Source organism: Meles meles, chromosome 8, assembly GCF_922984935.1.
Source record: "Meles meles chromosome 8, mMelMel3.1 paternal haplotype, whole genome shotgun sequence".
NCBI lineage: Eukaryota > Metazoa > Chordata > Mammalia > Carnivora > Mustelidae > Meles > Meles meles.
Window position 1 is genome coordinate 32,194,665 of NC_060073.1, and position 15,361 is coordinate 32,210,025.

Sequence of the window (15,361 nt, forward strand, 5' to 3'; positions counted from 1 at the left end):
AAGCAAGTCCACACCACATCACACCCCTTCCTGCCACCGTGTCCAGCGCCCCCTACCCTTCCAGGCTGGACCTCGGTCACTTCCAAGTTCGAGACCCGGATGGAGGCTGAGAAGGAAGGGATTGGACATTGAGAAGCCCCCTCCCCTGTTTGGTGGGGGGAGGGGAACAGGCGAATGACAACGCAGGTCTAAGTACCCATGCAAAGATAGCCAGGCCCGCGTCTACTGTGCCGTCTCCCAGTCCACAGAGGGTGTGAGGGGAAAAAAATCAGATCACCAGATCAGTATCCTTTCCTCTAGCCCCAATTTCTGTTTTGTTTTTGTTTTTTTTTTTTTTTGTTTGTTTGTTTGTTTTTTTTCCTCCACCCTGGAAGGAGAATCTTGACTTCAGAATCTGGGGCTTTCCTATTTTCCTCCTCGAGTCCACAAAGTCAGCAGTTAATCACCAAGACAAGGATTAATAAAATCACCTATGTTTCCTATGACACTGAAGACTTTCAGCCCAAGGGGGCCAGGGTACCTGGAACAGATGCTGTTTGGGGATCCCTCACAAGAACCTAGTTGGCCTGGCCAGTACTTTGGCATAGCCTGGGATAAGGGCTGGCTTGTCCTCTCCTGGGGAGCCCTAGTCTGTGCCCAGCTAGTGACTTGCAAGCCAGAAAGCCAGATTGGGGGTACCCATCGTTCCTCGAGCTCCTCCTGAAAATGATTCCTGCCAGAGGCTCCTCTCAACCCTGGCGCAGCTTCCAAGTCCTCTCATGAAGTGACTCCTTCTGTAATCGGAGAAGGGGACTGGAGGGGCACCTAGGAAGGTAGCTGGCCTGACTAGGGGCAGGATCCCGTGTGCCAGTGGGGAAGAAGAGAGCGCTCAGGCCTGGGTGGGCTGGGGCCGGGTTGGACGTGGGTAGCCATGGGCTGGGCTCAGGAAGACCACGGCTGGGCACAGAGCGGGCCGGACTCGGGGTGGGCAGGAGAAGGCTCCTGCCGCGCCCCAGCGCAGATTTGCGCGGAGCTGAGCCCAACTCTAGCCGCCATGACGTCACGCGGGTCGGGCAGCCAATGAGGACCGCGCTGGCATGGATATTAAGGAAAGTTAGCGTCTGCCTGAGCACCCTCTTTTCTTATCATTGACATTTAAACTCTGGGGCAGGTCCTCGCGTAGACCGCGGCTGTCAGATCTGCCACTTCCCCCGCCGAGCGGCGGTGAGACGTGTGGGAACCCGCGCCGCCAGGCTCACCTGCCTCCCCGCCCTCCACTCCCAGGTAACCGCCCAGGCTCTGGCCGGGGTCCGGCTCGGGGACCGCGCCGCCTCTCTGCTGCTGCGATGGGTCCCCCAAATCCAAGCCTGCCTCCAAGTAGCACAGGGGCTTGACTTTTGCTTTTAAAAGGAGGCATTACAAAGGTGGATTCAGTGAGGGCAGGATAGCATGGGGGGCGGGGGTCTTATCTTTGCCGAACATGCTTTTCTGCAAAAGTAGCAAAATGTTCCAGTTCCCAGAGTGGACTTTCAGTTGGGTGCTGAACTTGGGGGGAGGGGCGGGGAGAGGGAGCCGGGGATCTGCTGCTGCTGTCTGCAGAAGCCGCTCGCAACCGTGAGAAATGCAGGAGCGGATGCAGTTTGCACCCAGAACCCCCCGGAATCGCAGTTCACGACCGGCACTCGTGAAGTCCCCACCAGAGCCCGCAGCGCGTGGAAATGCCCCGCCGCGGGTCAGGCGGAGCTCAAACAAAAGTTTCCAGCGGTTGCAAAGTGTAGATGGCTGGACTGAAACAAAGTCTTAGAGATGGGAGTTCGTTTCTCAGAAGGGAGCGGAGGACGAAAGAATGCTGCCCGCAGAGCTGGGCAGCGCGTAAAGCCCCAGCGTGTGATTTGAGCTTCACTTCGGAAGACCTAATAATTAGCGATTCTCACTGAGCTAGAACGCGGGCTCGGGTTACCGCGGGCGTTGCGCTCGAAGTCTCGGTGGGAAGCTTGTGGGAGCCAGGGGAGCCTGGCCGCTCAGCGCCGGGGCGAGCAATGCCGGGCCACTCTCCTGCCCTGGGACGGCCCAAGCCGGGTGCCAGAAGTTTCTCCGAAGTGGGTAAGGGAAGGGACCACCCCAAACTCAGAATAACCGGTGGTTCCGCGGAGCGAAACTTCCGAAAGCCCAGCTCCAAGCGGCCGCACACTCCAAGGCGGGCGTAGGCAGGGCACAGGGGCACTGGCCCGGAAGGCCTCTGCTTCAGGCCGGGGCTCGCCCCTCGCTCCCACTTGCGCCCTGACTCCTTCTCTCTAGACTTTCGGGGGGCACCTTTGGAGGATGTTTGTACCTCGGGCACCTGTGACAGGTGCTTGGGCTCACGGCCGGACTGGGAGCGGTGGCCGCCCCTGCCCACTTTGCCTAGGAAGCAGCGAATGAGAGAAGTGGCCAACCGGCCGTGCGCCTTACCTGGGCCTGGGTCCTCTCCTTCCCGGTTTCCTCTCCGGAGCTGGGCGGCAAGCAAGTTGCCCGCTTCGCAGTAGGAAGTGGACCTTCTCCTCCAGTCATAAATCAAACCCAGTCATCCTCGGGCCTCCTCCCTCATTAGAGATGTTTATTGGAGATCGTGTTTATTCGGCTGTCACGGCGAGAAAACGCAGTGACATAATTACCTCTGACCAGAGTCCTCTCCCTGCGCCCAGGGCGAGCTGGGGACTTCCTCTGCCGCTTTCTCACTCCCGTGCCCTCCTTGATCGGAGGGCGTCTGTGGTTGGCTTGTCCTTTTTTCTCAGACCCTCTCATATAATTTGGATTATTGAACGAGTTACTATTCAAATTTCCCCAGGGTCTGGCGTTTATTTATTTATTTTAGAATCTGAAAGGAAAACCGAAGGAACCTAACACCCCTCCAGGGCAGAAGGGGGCAGCGCGGGAGAGACGGAAGGAGAGTCCCTCTCGCTGCGCTGCGCAAACTTTCCGGCCCGCCTGGCTGCTGCGCGCGGGGCCCAGACGCCACCGGGCGCCAGAGGCTGCCTGAGCAGCGGGGAGCTGACAGGGAGTGTTGGATGCCGAAACTGGCGGTGCTATTTGTTGTTTTATTTTTCATTCTTTCTCCTCTCCCGAGGAATCTCAGGCTTCAGGGCCCCGGGTGCAAGGTTCTTAAACTCTCCCCGGCCGAACTCCGCAAAGCCAAGCCACAGCTTCTCCCCCGCCTTTCGCCCCACGGCTACCACCCCCGGCTTCGATTCCCTACCCCCCATCCTAACTCCCCCACCCTCCCCCTCCCCCACTAGCCGGGTTTGTAAGTTACCATCTAGGAGTCAGAGTTAGAAAGTGATGAAAAGTGCCAAATTGTTCTCTAATTGAAAATACTTTTTTTTTTTTTTTTTTTTGGTGACCGCACGGACAAATATCTGGGATCCCGGCTTTTGATCCCTAGCTGCCGCCTCTGTCTCCAATCGCTAATAAAACTCGCATTGAGCCCTTTAGTGCCTTGATTAACAGGCAGATTAACTCTTACTTGGGTGGAGAACAGCTTGTCCCAATCAATGTCATTTTAAAAGCCCGATATGCTTAGCTCCTTAGCTCCGATTCCCTGGCTGCTCCAGCGAGCCAGCCATGACATTTGCTCCCTCCCCCTTCCCCAGCCTCAAATCCTCCAGCAGAGACCCCAGTCCCCAGCCTGCTTTTCCCTTCTTCACCCCAGGGCAAATTGTAGGACTCGGTCCCTGGACTTTAAAATAAGCAGCTGTTTAAGAGGGAATCTCCAGGGAGAAAGGACTAAGGTGGCCTTGGCTTGCTTCTCGTTTAATGCCGAACTCTTGCCTCTGGAGGGAGGAGGTTACAGGCAAAGGAGAGATGGGGAACCATCCAGGGTGACAAAATGGAAAGCAAACTTTCCTGAGAACACAACTTGTAAAAACCAGAGAGCACTAGTGCTTTTCAAGTATTCTACACACCAGGAATTTTAAACCTGGTCCCTGTCTGGACAATAACGTACATATAGGGTCTGGGAAGCAAAGCCTTGGGAGTCCCACCTGCGTGCAGGCTGTAGGGGTCTCTTCACTGGGAGACCTTAGCTTTTTTAAAAGTATTTTTCCGACAGGGGGTTAGGGGAGGAGGGAAAGAGAGACTCTTGCAGCCTAATGTGAATGAAAGAAGACTGAACCCAGAGAGCGCCCTGACACACTTGTCATTTGGCAGGAGGCGAGGAAGGGCGAGAGCCCCACGGCTTTTGCGGAGCCCAGCGTGGCCACAGCCTCAAAGCGCCACCCTGCAGGCTTCCGGCTCTCCCCAGCTTTCCAGCGCTCTGGCCTCCGCGAGGCTGCTGGGTGAGCTGGAAACCCGTAGGTTGCTGGAGAAAGGAGAGAAACACCCTGCGTGGAGGAGGCACCCCGAACGGGGCAGCAAGGGTGGGTGCCTTAGTCTTCCATGCTTGTTTGCCCTGATTCATCAGCTCTGCTATCCTGGGAGCCCACCTTCCTAGGGCCTGCAGAGACAGAGTCGTCTGAGGCTCTGAAGAGTGAGCAGGTGTCTGCGAAGACTTTCCTCCTTCAAAGAAAAGCTCCTCTCCACCCTTCCCTGGGCGCCAGCACTATGCCTCTGCTTGGTGGTGGAAAGCCGCTGTTTCGAGGTGTAGCAACACCGGGTGGGAGACTCTTGGTTCCGAAACCAGGAGCCGAAAGCACATCCGTCAAGAACCAGACACGTCTTTGCCTTGCCAGACGCCGTCTCTGGACCGAAAATCTGGGGAGAGGGGACAGACAAATGCCAGGGGCTGCTGGGGCTGAGGCACTGCCGGATCTCGCACTTACGAGCCAGTACTGGCCAGAGGCTCAGGGCAGACTGGGGTGAGTGGCGATTGCCCAGCATGAGTCCCTCGGCAAGGACAGCCTTCCCTACCAGGTGGCATGAACCCGGGGGGGCCCCTGCTCGAACAGGCCGAAAAGAAGTCCCTCACGGGCGCCAAAGGGCGGGGGAGCGGGAGTACCTGGCGAGAGGCGGGAAAAGGAGACACAGAAACGGAAGGCTCGATTTCCCCGCTCTGGAGGGCAGCAAGTGGGCCTCGGTCCTGCAGTAAGTCGCAATTAAAATGGCGACCTGAGGGTTGTCTCAGTTTTACATACACCTCTGGCCCTGGCGTGCTGCCTCCATCCCAGCTCCGCAACCCGCTGCGCCGCGACCAGAACAGGTACTTGGCAGAGGGTGAGAGGCGCCCCACCAAGTAAAACAGCACTCCCACCTCCTCAAGATTGCAGAGACTCTCTCCCTCCAGGGAGAACAGGAAATCTCGCCCTCCACCCCTCTCTCCTTAAACTTTGAAAACTCTGCCTCCCTCCCGGCTGGGCTCCCCCCGCCCCCAAATATTGACACATTGGAAGCAGCCAAGTCCTTTTTGTTTCTTGTTTGTGCAGAGGGGTTTCCAAGAGTCCTTCCCTAGCCCCCACCCCCACCCACTGACGTCAGTGGCATTCACTCCCGGCTCCTTGCCTGTTATGATTTTTTGTTGTTAAAACTTTTCTCCGAGGTGAGGTGGGGGTTGAGGGGTGGGAGAAGGAGCTAATTCAAAGAGCCAGTGCCCTGGGGGGAAATAGCAACAAGATTATGGCTGCTTCTTTCCGAGGCAAAGCTTAAGAAGGTGCTAATCCACTCGGTCGCTAATTGAAAGGTTGTAAAAATGATATTCGCCTCCAGTTTGGACATTCTCTGGGCCTCTCCCCCCCCCCACCCCTTGCTTATGCCCAATGGACTTGAGTTCAAGCTTCTTTAACACTTGTTTGAGGAGTAAAAAGGAAGAGAAAAACGCAGATTCCTGCTGGTCTGGGACCTGAGCCCGCTGCCCCACTTCCTGGGAGCCTCTGAAAGTCGCGGTCCTACGAATTCTTGCCCAGGAGGCCGCTGACCCCAGCACCAGGCACCACTTCCTTCGCTTCCGGCCTGGGCTCCCCTCAGGGAGAACCCCCCAGGCTCTGAGTGCTCCTAGGCCACAGGAAGGACCATCCCCAGGTGGAGATGATCAGCAGGTTGTGCAAGCCCAAGTCTGGTCCAGTCAGAGGAGGCCCCGTTTCTCCGGAGTTCTGCCCTGGCTCCTTGGTCGTGGCATTCGTGGGTCCGGGTTGGGGACGACAGCGTGAGGCCCACACTAGGCCAGCAGCCCATGGCAGCCTGCAACATCCTCCTGGTCCCAGCTCCCAAGGACGGCAGCCCCATGGCCTGCCAGCGGCGAGTTCAGGGCGCACAGACTTGGTTGATGAGCCTGACTTTCGGCACTTTTCCTAAGTCAAGAGGAGTCATGTGTACCAGGCACAGCTTCCTTTCAGCCTCCCTGCGTCAGCTATGCCATCCCCACTCTCCTTTGCTGGGTCCTGCGGTGTGTCCCCATCCCAAACCTTCCACCTCCCCTGCGACTGGCCAGCAAGCTCTGAGATAACTCCAGACTTCGCAGGACTAGACAGCCGCTCCCTCCCCTGTCACCTTAACTGCGTGCGCCAAGGGGCGCCTTTGGAGTGTACTGAGGTGTGTCCTAATCGTCCGGCATTCAACAAATGGACTTCTGGTGTGTGGTCAGAAGAGAAAAGCCACTTGCTTACTTTCCTCCCCGTTTTCTGGCAACAGCCGAAGGGGAGCTGCCTCCTAGGACCCAGCAGACCCTGGAGAAGGAATCGCAGTGTGGAGCCCCACGCACTGCACACAGATAACCAGTGGAACACATCGACACACGCTGACACACGGACATCGCTGGCGAGGATACACACACGACTCTTCCCAGCATTGGTCATCTTCCTCCACCCCAGGCCTCCACTACCCCTCCTCTCCTCTCATCTGCCCCTCGCGTCCCCTCCTCTCAGGCTCCTGGAAAAGCAGCCGCACTTAGTCAACAAATGGCACGTGGGAGAAGTTGGTGAGTGTTTGGTAAGGACTCTTCAGGGCTTTTCACAAGAACCCTCTGTACACAAAGTAAGTGGCGTGTTTGCTCGGGCCTCTCCAGCCCCGGCTGTGCCTCCGCTCCGCTGCGCACCGCGGCTTCCGAAAGGAGAAAGGACCGAAGAAAGGGCCGGGGGAGCAAGTGTGGGGGAATGGGCAGGCCGAGAGGCCTGGACTAGGGAGGCCGCCGGGCCTCGCGGAGTTCCCAGCCAGGCGGTCTCGTCTCGGCCTAGGCTTCGTCTCGGCCTCCGCCGGAGCGTTGCTGCCGGGACCCAGTGTCGTTCACGCCCCTTTTCTCTTCTTCTTCCCTGCGGCCAGGTGGGCTGAAGCGCGGCCGCTGCGGTGCTCCGCGTCCTAGCGCCCAGGCGGGGACGAGGTAGGGCGGGAGGGGAGGGCGGGGGCGGGGCGGCAGGCCACGCTGCGCTGGAGTTGGCAAGAAAGGGCTGCGAGAAGCTGCAGAAACTTGCTCCCTCCAGGAGCTGGGAGTCCCGCGCCCAGCTGAGGGGGGAGTTGGGGGGGGCGCGACCCGCCGCCCAGCGGCCTTCGCTCGACCCCTCAAGTTCGTGGCCACAGTGCGGGCAGCGCTGACTCCCGGAGTGCTCGGAGCGTAGAGATGTCGGCGAGCGCCAGCTCCAGAGCCCGGGCTCGGGGGCCCAGCGCCGGGGAGAGAAGCCGGGACCCACCATCGAGCCGAAAACAAGTGTATTCATATTCAAACAAACGGACCAATTGCACCAGGCGGGGAGAGGGAGCATCCAATCGGCTGGCGCGAGGCCCCGGCGCTGCTTTGCATAAAGCAATATTTTGTGTGGGAGCGAGCGGTGCATTTGCATGTTGCGGAGTGATTAGTGGGTTTGAAAAGCGAACCGTGGCTCGGCCTCATTTCCCGCTCTGGTTCAGGCGCAGGAGGAAGTGTTTTGCTGGAGGATGATGACAGAGGTCAGGCTTCGCTAATGGGCCAGTGAGGAGCGGTGGAGGCGAGGCCGGGCGCCGGCACACACACATTAACACACTTGAGCCATCACCAATCAGCATAGGTGTGCTGGCTGCAGCCACTTCCCTCACCCACACTCTTTATCTCTCACTCTCCAGCAGCTGACAGCCCATTTTATTGTCAATCTCTGTCTCCTTCCCAGGGATCTGAGAATTGCTCTCACACACCAAACCAGCAGCGTCCGTGGAGAAAACTCTCACCAGCAACTCCTTTAAAACACCGTCATTGCAAACCATTGTGGTCTTTAAGCAACAACAGCAGCAAGCAAAACCCAACCAACCAAAACTCTTGACAGGAGCTTTGACGAGAGAGGATGCCTCATAAAGGTGAGTTCGCTTCTTTCTTCTTGCTTCATTTTTATTGCAATATTCAGGCAGGTCTCCCCTTAACTCCCTCCTTCCTTCCTACCTCCCTCTGGCCGGTCCCCTCCCCCACTGCTACGCCGGGAGAGTTGGGCCGGAGAAGTTTCCACGCAGGAGCCCAAACTTTCTACTTCCAGCGAAAGCCCGCGTCGGAGGGCGACAACCGGCCAGCGGGAGCGGCGCAGGGCTCGGGGCAGGCGGCCGGCTCAGTTCCAGCGCCGGCACGAGCTAGGCTCGCTGGAAGAACCGAGGCTCCGGGCGCAGCAGCAGCCGCGGCTCCCGACCCCAACGTCGCCAAATGCCCCCGGCCGGCGGCAGAGGACGAAGAGGCTCTGCGGTGCCCCAGGCCCGGGAACGGCTTCGGAGACCCGGCTCCGCCGGCCGCTTTGTCCGGCCGAGGGCCCAGCAAGCGCGCACAGAGCGAGCGTGCGGAGGGAGCGCCAAGGAGCCAGCTCGCCGCGCCGCCGCCCGCCTGCCCGCCCTCCGGCTTTGTGCTCGGCTCGGGCACCGAAGAGTCGGCGGGCACTCGAGCGCCGAGGGGTACCGCGCCCGCCGACAGCCGGAGCAGAGTCAGTCGGCAAGGCAGCCACACGCTGGAGGCAGAGAGAAAGAGCGAGTGAGCCTGAGCCGGGAAGGAAGCCACCAGGCCAAGGCGGGCGAACGCGCTCTCCGAGGGAGCCCAGAGCCGAGCGGGAGGATTGTCAGCTTCCATCAAGCCCCCAGGCTCTTGCCCCCAAGTTGAGCGTAGAGCTCGAAACTTGAAAACTCTCTGCTCCCCAGGCTTCCCCCAACCGTCGCCCTCGCCCTGCGAAAGCTGGGGTCTTCCCTATCCTCCAGCTCCCAGCTCTCGGTGGGTATTTTTCCTTGTCTTCCTCTGACAAAGCTGCACCCGGTGTTGCCATTTCAACAAGTTTCGAGGTGGAAAGGTGGATTGCCTTTAAAAAAAAAAAAATCCAGATCTCCCGATTTTTTTTGTGAGGCCTCAAAAAAAAAAAAAAAAATCAATATGAAAGCATTGGCTTTTCCCTTCTCCTGATCACATCCTCTCCCAGCTAATTAGTCTGAGTAATTTGAGAGCTTTTCGATTCTAAGACCCCAGGAGGAAAAGTGTCTTTTCAAAGTTCATAAAGTTGTTGCCTCTTTCCTTGTGCAGATTTTCTCAGTCTCCCTGGATCATAATAGCCCTGAATTTTAGCAAGTGTAATTGGGGGGAAATGGAGTTGAATTTCAAGTGGAAATGCTTTCTTTTTCGAGTGCTAAACCTGGCCCTCCAGTCATGACTGATTTCTAGAAAGTTTAAAAACAAAGTGAACGTGGTTTCTTTTTTCCCCCCTCATACTCTCCAAAGCTTCCTAAGCCATTTTGGATGTTTAACTCGAACTTGGGAAGGTTTGAGAAGGGGACAGGTGCAGAAAATGAAATGAAAAGCAAAGAGCTTGAAAGCCTGGTGAATTTACCAAGGAGAAATAGTAGTTGTTGCCGCTGACATTATATTTTTTATAGCCGGTGACCTTTGCAAACGTCTGAAGGCAATTTGATAAGTTGTTATCTTATTTGGCCCTAGAGAGAAAACTTTGTCATCTTAATTGCTAATTACTCTTTGGCTGGGGGCCGGTAGGGCCGAAAGTGACCTCTCCCCTTCACCCCAGCAAAAGAGTTTGGGATGGATTTTGAGAATTCAGTGATTTAAACCACTGCATTTGAAAGCAGAGTCTTGAGTCGGGCATGGGGGTAGCATAGAGGACCAAGGCCCCATTGGAGTCCGAGGTGTCTGGAAATTCTTTCTTTCCTCCGAGTGAGTCTCTGACTGGATTAGGGCTATAGAAAGCCCTGGGCTGAGCTGGGATGGGGGGGGGCTCTGCTTGCAACTGGGGGGTTCTAGCCTCCCTGCCCACGACTGCTTCCGGGTGTCCATGAGGCCAGCTTCCCGGGTTGCTTTTGCTCTAAGTGTTAACGATTACTTAACTAATTAAATAGCTTTTTAGCTGAGATGGAGGTGGGAATGGAACAGAACTGGAACACGAAATGTTTCCACCTTCCCAGTTGCTTCACAAATTAATCGGCTGGGCGTCTTTGGAATCAGCTAGTGAATTTGGTTTTTTTAATGGCTTGAAAAAAGTCTGGGCCGGGATGGGGGCATTCAGTTGTGGTCGAGTACAGTGTGGGTCACAGAGTGGAGTTCAGGAAGTTTTACCCCTTCTAGGAGAATTCCACTTCCCCTCACCCTGGCTGCGGCTACTTTGCAGTTTCAGAATCTCACTTTGAGCTGGGGGAGGCACATTCTTCAAGAAGTTGGGGTTTCTTCCCCTCCTGGATCTGACTGTGGTTGTGGGGACTGAGAGACAGGATAAAGGCCCTGGGAGCCAACCCAGCTAGAGGTAACTAGGTAGCCCTCTGCTGTCTCCAGTATTTACCAGGCCACGTTTGAAAGCTGAGAAAATTCTTCCTCTTAAGTTTATTTTTATGGATTTAAGCTGCCTCCCAGCTAGTTAATAAATTAGACCATGAATGGCCTTGAAGAGGAAAAATGTGCTTCTTGGAATTCTTTGCTTGTAGGCAGGCAAGATTAATAATCACAATAAGCAAAACAGAAAGAAAAGAATGAATATTTTAGTTTTTTTAAATGGAGAAATAATGCTGTGACTATTTAATTATTTTACCTCTCTCTTTCTCTCTCTCTCTCTCTCTCTCTCTTTTTGCAAACCTTTTGAATAGGTTCTTTATTGTAACTCTCTCTTCCCAATTGAGCTCCCCACGGTGCCGTTGTATCTTTTTACAGCCCCTAACAACTCACACCAGTAACACAATTACCTCCAGATATTTATAACAAGAAATTACTTTTCTATTCTCCCCCCACCTTCTTTTTAGGGCAAGGCAGGGAGGGGGTGGTGGAGGGCGAACCTTGGGGGACCCGAGCTGGGTCAGGACTTACAAAGCTAGAAGTGTCCCTCTGTTCCCTTTGTGAGTTGGTGGGTTGTTGGTACATTTGGTTGGAAGCTGTGTTGCTGGTTAGGGAGACTCGGTTTTGCTCTTTGGGTTTGGGGAGAGCTGGAGAATAGAAGCCATTGTTTGCTGTCTGTAGGCTTTGTCGACCACGCTCACCCCCTCCTGTTCGTACTTTTTAAAGCAGTGAGGCGAGGTAGACAGCGTGTGTCACAGTACAGTAAAAGGGGGGAAGATCTAAACACCAAAAGAGAAGTTAATCACAATAAGTGAGGTTTGGGGGGGGGGGTTGGGCTCGATACTTTCAAAGTCCCGGAAAGGCTGGGAGCTGGGTGGAGTGAGAGCCTGGCTGGAAAGATTTGAGGGAGAGAGTGGAAGATGAAGGGATAACCAGAGAGTTGGGTGCTGGGGGCCTTGGGGGAACTAGGGTGGTGAAATTCCTTAAGGAAGGAGTATGGACTCTGCAGTCCTTCTGATCTGCCCAGCCTGCACACTCAGGCACCCTGAAGTTTAGAGATCCTCCTCCCCTCACCTCTAAACTTCAGGTATTAGTCTTTGGCCTCTGTTCCTAACACCACTGTGTCTCTTGCTCACCCCTTTCCCTTTAACTTGTTCTTGATATTTTTGCGAAATGGTTCCCTGACTTATCAGATGGTCCAGTTCTTCCAAGTCAGACCAGAGTAGCCACTTTAAAAAGGTGGGGACTTCTGCAAGAGAGGCAGCTGGAAATGCGGTTGTAACTCTGGGATTTAGGGTTTTATGGTAGTTTAAGCCCTAGATGCATGTTTTGTTTTGTTTTGTTTTTCTGAGAGTGGTTCTGAGAGCCCATGGGCCTATTGAGCCAAGTTTGACATACCTTTCTCTCCTTTTGTTTTGTCTTAGGGGGAAGACTTTAACTAGGGGTGCGCAGATGTATGAGACCTTTTATTGTAAGAGTGGACAGACATCCCAGATTTCAGGCAAGTTCTGCGGTGGCTGCTTTGGGCTCCAAAACCTGAGTCAGAATACTTCTTCATTGTTGTTCACATGGAAGAAGACCAAAAAAAAAAAAAAAAAATCAAAATTGGGTCATTTTTCCTGATTCAAGAGTGAACTTCTAAGAGGTTTAGGGAAAACATGTTGGGAATATTGGAGTATTTTATTTGTAGCCCAAAGGGTCGATTTTATATGCACTGTAGGGCAGAGGGAGTTGCCCCCCTGCCATGGCCCCAAGTGTTTGAGTGCATCATTTTCTCAAGAAGGGGCATTCTCCTATTCAGGCTCCAGGTCATCCACTGTTGGGAGTTAGGCTTACCAGGCATAGGCCCAAGATTAACACCTATATTCTTGCTAACAGAGCCCCATACTCGAACCCTGTGGGATCTCGAGGCCCCCAGCGAGCGCCAGCATGCAGAACAGTAAGTGCCTCTGGTCTTTCTCAGACTTTGGGCTGGGGACACTGGGACCAGCGGGACAGGGGAGGGCGCAGAGGTTCTCGGTGTCCACGCTGGCCAGTCTGTCTGGCACAAGGGAAGAGGCCCAGGGACCTGAGGCAGCCGTGCCCCCCTTCGCTCTCCGCAACGCAACCCGAGAGGGGAGGACGTTCGCTCTGCTGTTCTCGCTCCTGGAAGAACAAGGGCTGGGCCCTTCAGAATAGCCTGCTAGAGTTTGCGAAGCTAAGGTAGAGAAACCCCATCCCCCCAAATCCTGTAACTCACACCCCCTCCCCGCCCCTGCCCGGGCTCTGACCCCAGAGAGAGAGGCTGGGCTGAACAGGGCGGGGCGGAGGCTTCTCCTAGTTGCTCGAGAAGGAGGCCCCTTTGGGTTTAGCCAAGACTGAATGTCTCCTCCATGGGGTGGGGGGGGGGGGTGCTCCCCTCCCCCAGTCATTCTCAGGACAGCTCCTGCCCTCCCCACCCCAGCTTTGGGCCTAGAAGGCAAAAGGAGTGGGACACCCTGGCCTGCGATGGTGGGGGGTGGTGGTAAACTGGAACCCTGGGGTTGTTACTGGCCAGAGCAGGTTTACTGGGTCTGGAAAGAGAGCGGGTGTCCAACCTTGGGGCTGGAGAAGCCCTGCCCTGGTAGCTACTCGGGTTCTGATCGGACCAGGCCCGCAGTGCCTTTGAATCCCCAGCTCCTGTGCCTGCCATCGTCTCTGTGCCCAGGCCCCTTGGGCCCCAGCCCACCTTCCTGCTCAGTCCTTGAGTGTTGGTATGTGGCAGGGCTAGTCTGGAGCTGGGGCGTGGGAGCCTGGAGACCCGTGAAACTAGGCCTTGGTTGTGAGGTGTAGAGTCTGGAGGCGGTGTGAGAGTTCAGCTGTGGTAGGAGTGCCGAAATGGCTGTCTTTTCTAGCCACCTTCCCTTGCCGAACTGCAGACTTCGGAGGGTCTCCAATGCCGGATCCATCGGTCCTGGAAGCGCTAGCCGCCCCCGGTGCTTCCGCGGCTGGTGGGCTCGGAGCGCGCGAGGGGACTCAAAGGAGGCGAGCTTTAAGGCCGGTTAGCTGTGCAGAACCTGCCAGGCCCTGGAGGGAGCCTCCCTGGTGAGGAGGGGCTTCTGCCCACCTCTCCTGGCTGCTAGGTTCTTCCCCGGCAGCTCAGGCTCCTCGGCCATAGGCTCTCCCGCAGGTCCCGGCCAGGGTGCGCAGCGCTGAGCGTTTGCCGCTGCGGCCTGGCTGGCAGGCCCCAAGGGGCGCGAGGTCGCGGGCCGGCCTGCAGGGCTTTGTGCCGCTAGCTCCCGGGTGTGCAAGAGGCGCAGAGCATCCAAATTGACACCATATGTTTTCCTGTTAGATGCTTCGCGGTCGAATTCTAGGCGCATAATCATCGCCACTGGGCGAGAGCGCCAGCCGTCCCTAGGGAAGGGACACAATGATTGAGGCTTAACCTCTGCAGGGGAACTTAGAGCGGCGCTTCCTCGCTGCCTTTTCGATGCTGGCAACATGGCCCTGGCGTGGGCGAGCACCCGCGGACGGCCGCTGCGGAGGTGGCGGGCACGTTATTTTTGCAAAGGGGAGGAGAAGGAGGGAAGTCAAGGATTAGGCGGCCTCACACACCTTGGCATTCATGGATTGGGAATTGCCCAGGCTGCGTGAAGTTTGGGAAGTCTTTCTCTTTCCGGGAAGGCTCCCTTTGTCCAAAGGGAAGGCTCCGCAGCTGGAGCAGTAGCTTGGTTTTGTGAGGCAAAGGAAGGCAATAAAGGGGACTTAGCAGAAACCGGAAGCGGGGACTAGGCCTCGCTCTGTTGGAGAAGTGGTGTCCCCGAGATGTCCCCGCTCGCGCTGGGCCCGGCCGGAACCCAGATCCCCCAAACGCCTGTCACTTCTCATCGAGTTGAGGCTCTGCCCCCGCCCCTGACGGTGAGGGCCCCCCTCCGCCCCAAGCCTTCGGCTACCCTGAAAACGCGGCTCCCCTCGAAGGAGAAACGAGTGCAGTTCAATCTCGTCTGAGTGATCTACAAATAGGGACGGAAAGGGTCGTTTTATCACGGTCCCGTTTGTCGTGACGATGCAATTTCCTGGAGCGGAGCAGTGTCACAAAGTGACAAGGCTGCCACAAGCGCCCCGACTGATCTTTTCAATTAGCCTTCCATGCATGATCCAGAGCGACTTCCGCCTATTTCCAGAAATTAAGCTCAAACTTGACGTGCAGCTAGTTTTATTTTAAAGACAAATGTCAGAGAGGCTCATCATATTTTCCCCCCTCTTCTATATTTGGAGCTTATTTATTGCTAAGAAGCTCAGGCTCCTGGAGTCAATTTATCAGAGGCTCCAAGGAGAAGAGAGAAGAGGAGAGAAGAGAGAGCAGGAAGCGGAGCCGGGAGCCACATCTTCTCCTGGAAGGGTTGCTCTCTAGAGTCGGGGCTGCAGGTTGGAGATTTTTAAGGAAGTGGAAATTGGCAATTGGCTTTATTTGTGTGCCTGTGGTTACTGGGGAGGGGGCTAGTGAGAGGTGCTAACTCCCTTTCTCTATTCTCTAGCTTAGACAATGGGGGTGAGGTTGGGAGAATAACAAGAAAAAGGAGGGGGTAGAAGACACTGGTGTGCTCCTTTCTTGTTCTTTTCGCTTTTTGCTAATATCTGGGCTTGGCTGTGTGGAAGGCCGAGTTGAGCAGCGGAAGTACAGTGAGCTGTGACCGGTGTGGATGGGCTCCAGGCTCTCCACCCCAGTGCTGCAAACCAGACTACTCTATGTTTGGA

General features: G+C 55.8%; 1 protein-coding gene across 10 annotated transcripts in view; it reads left to right on the forward strand.

Annotated features, from left to right (window-relative positions):
- Positions 1-1,145: 1,145 nt before the first annotated feature.
- PAX6 (paired box 6) overlaps positions 1,146-15,361 on the forward strand; it is a 28,184-nt gene continuing 13,968 nt past the window's right edge. For 3 of the 10 annotated variants that reach the window (XM_046017633.1, XM_046017641.1, XM_046017642.1), the window contains exons 1-4: positions 7,711-7,922; positions 8,022-8,205; positions 12,067-12,143; positions 12,521-12,581. In XM_046017633.1, coding sequence (XP_045873589.1) covers positions 12,099-12,143; positions 12,521-12,581 — 106 coding nt within the window. In that variant the 5' untranslated portion in view covers positions 7,711-7,922; positions 8,022-8,205; positions 12,067-12,098. Of the gene's footprint in view, positions 1,264-4,353; positions 4,374-6,785; positions 6,863-7,563; positions 7,588-7,710; positions 7,923-8,021; positions 8,206-12,066; positions 12,144-12,520; positions 12,582-15,361 lie in introns of those variants that run through there. The other 7 variants (XM_046017635.1, XM_046017637.1, XM_046017636.1 and 4 more) reach the window with 7 other exon arrangements.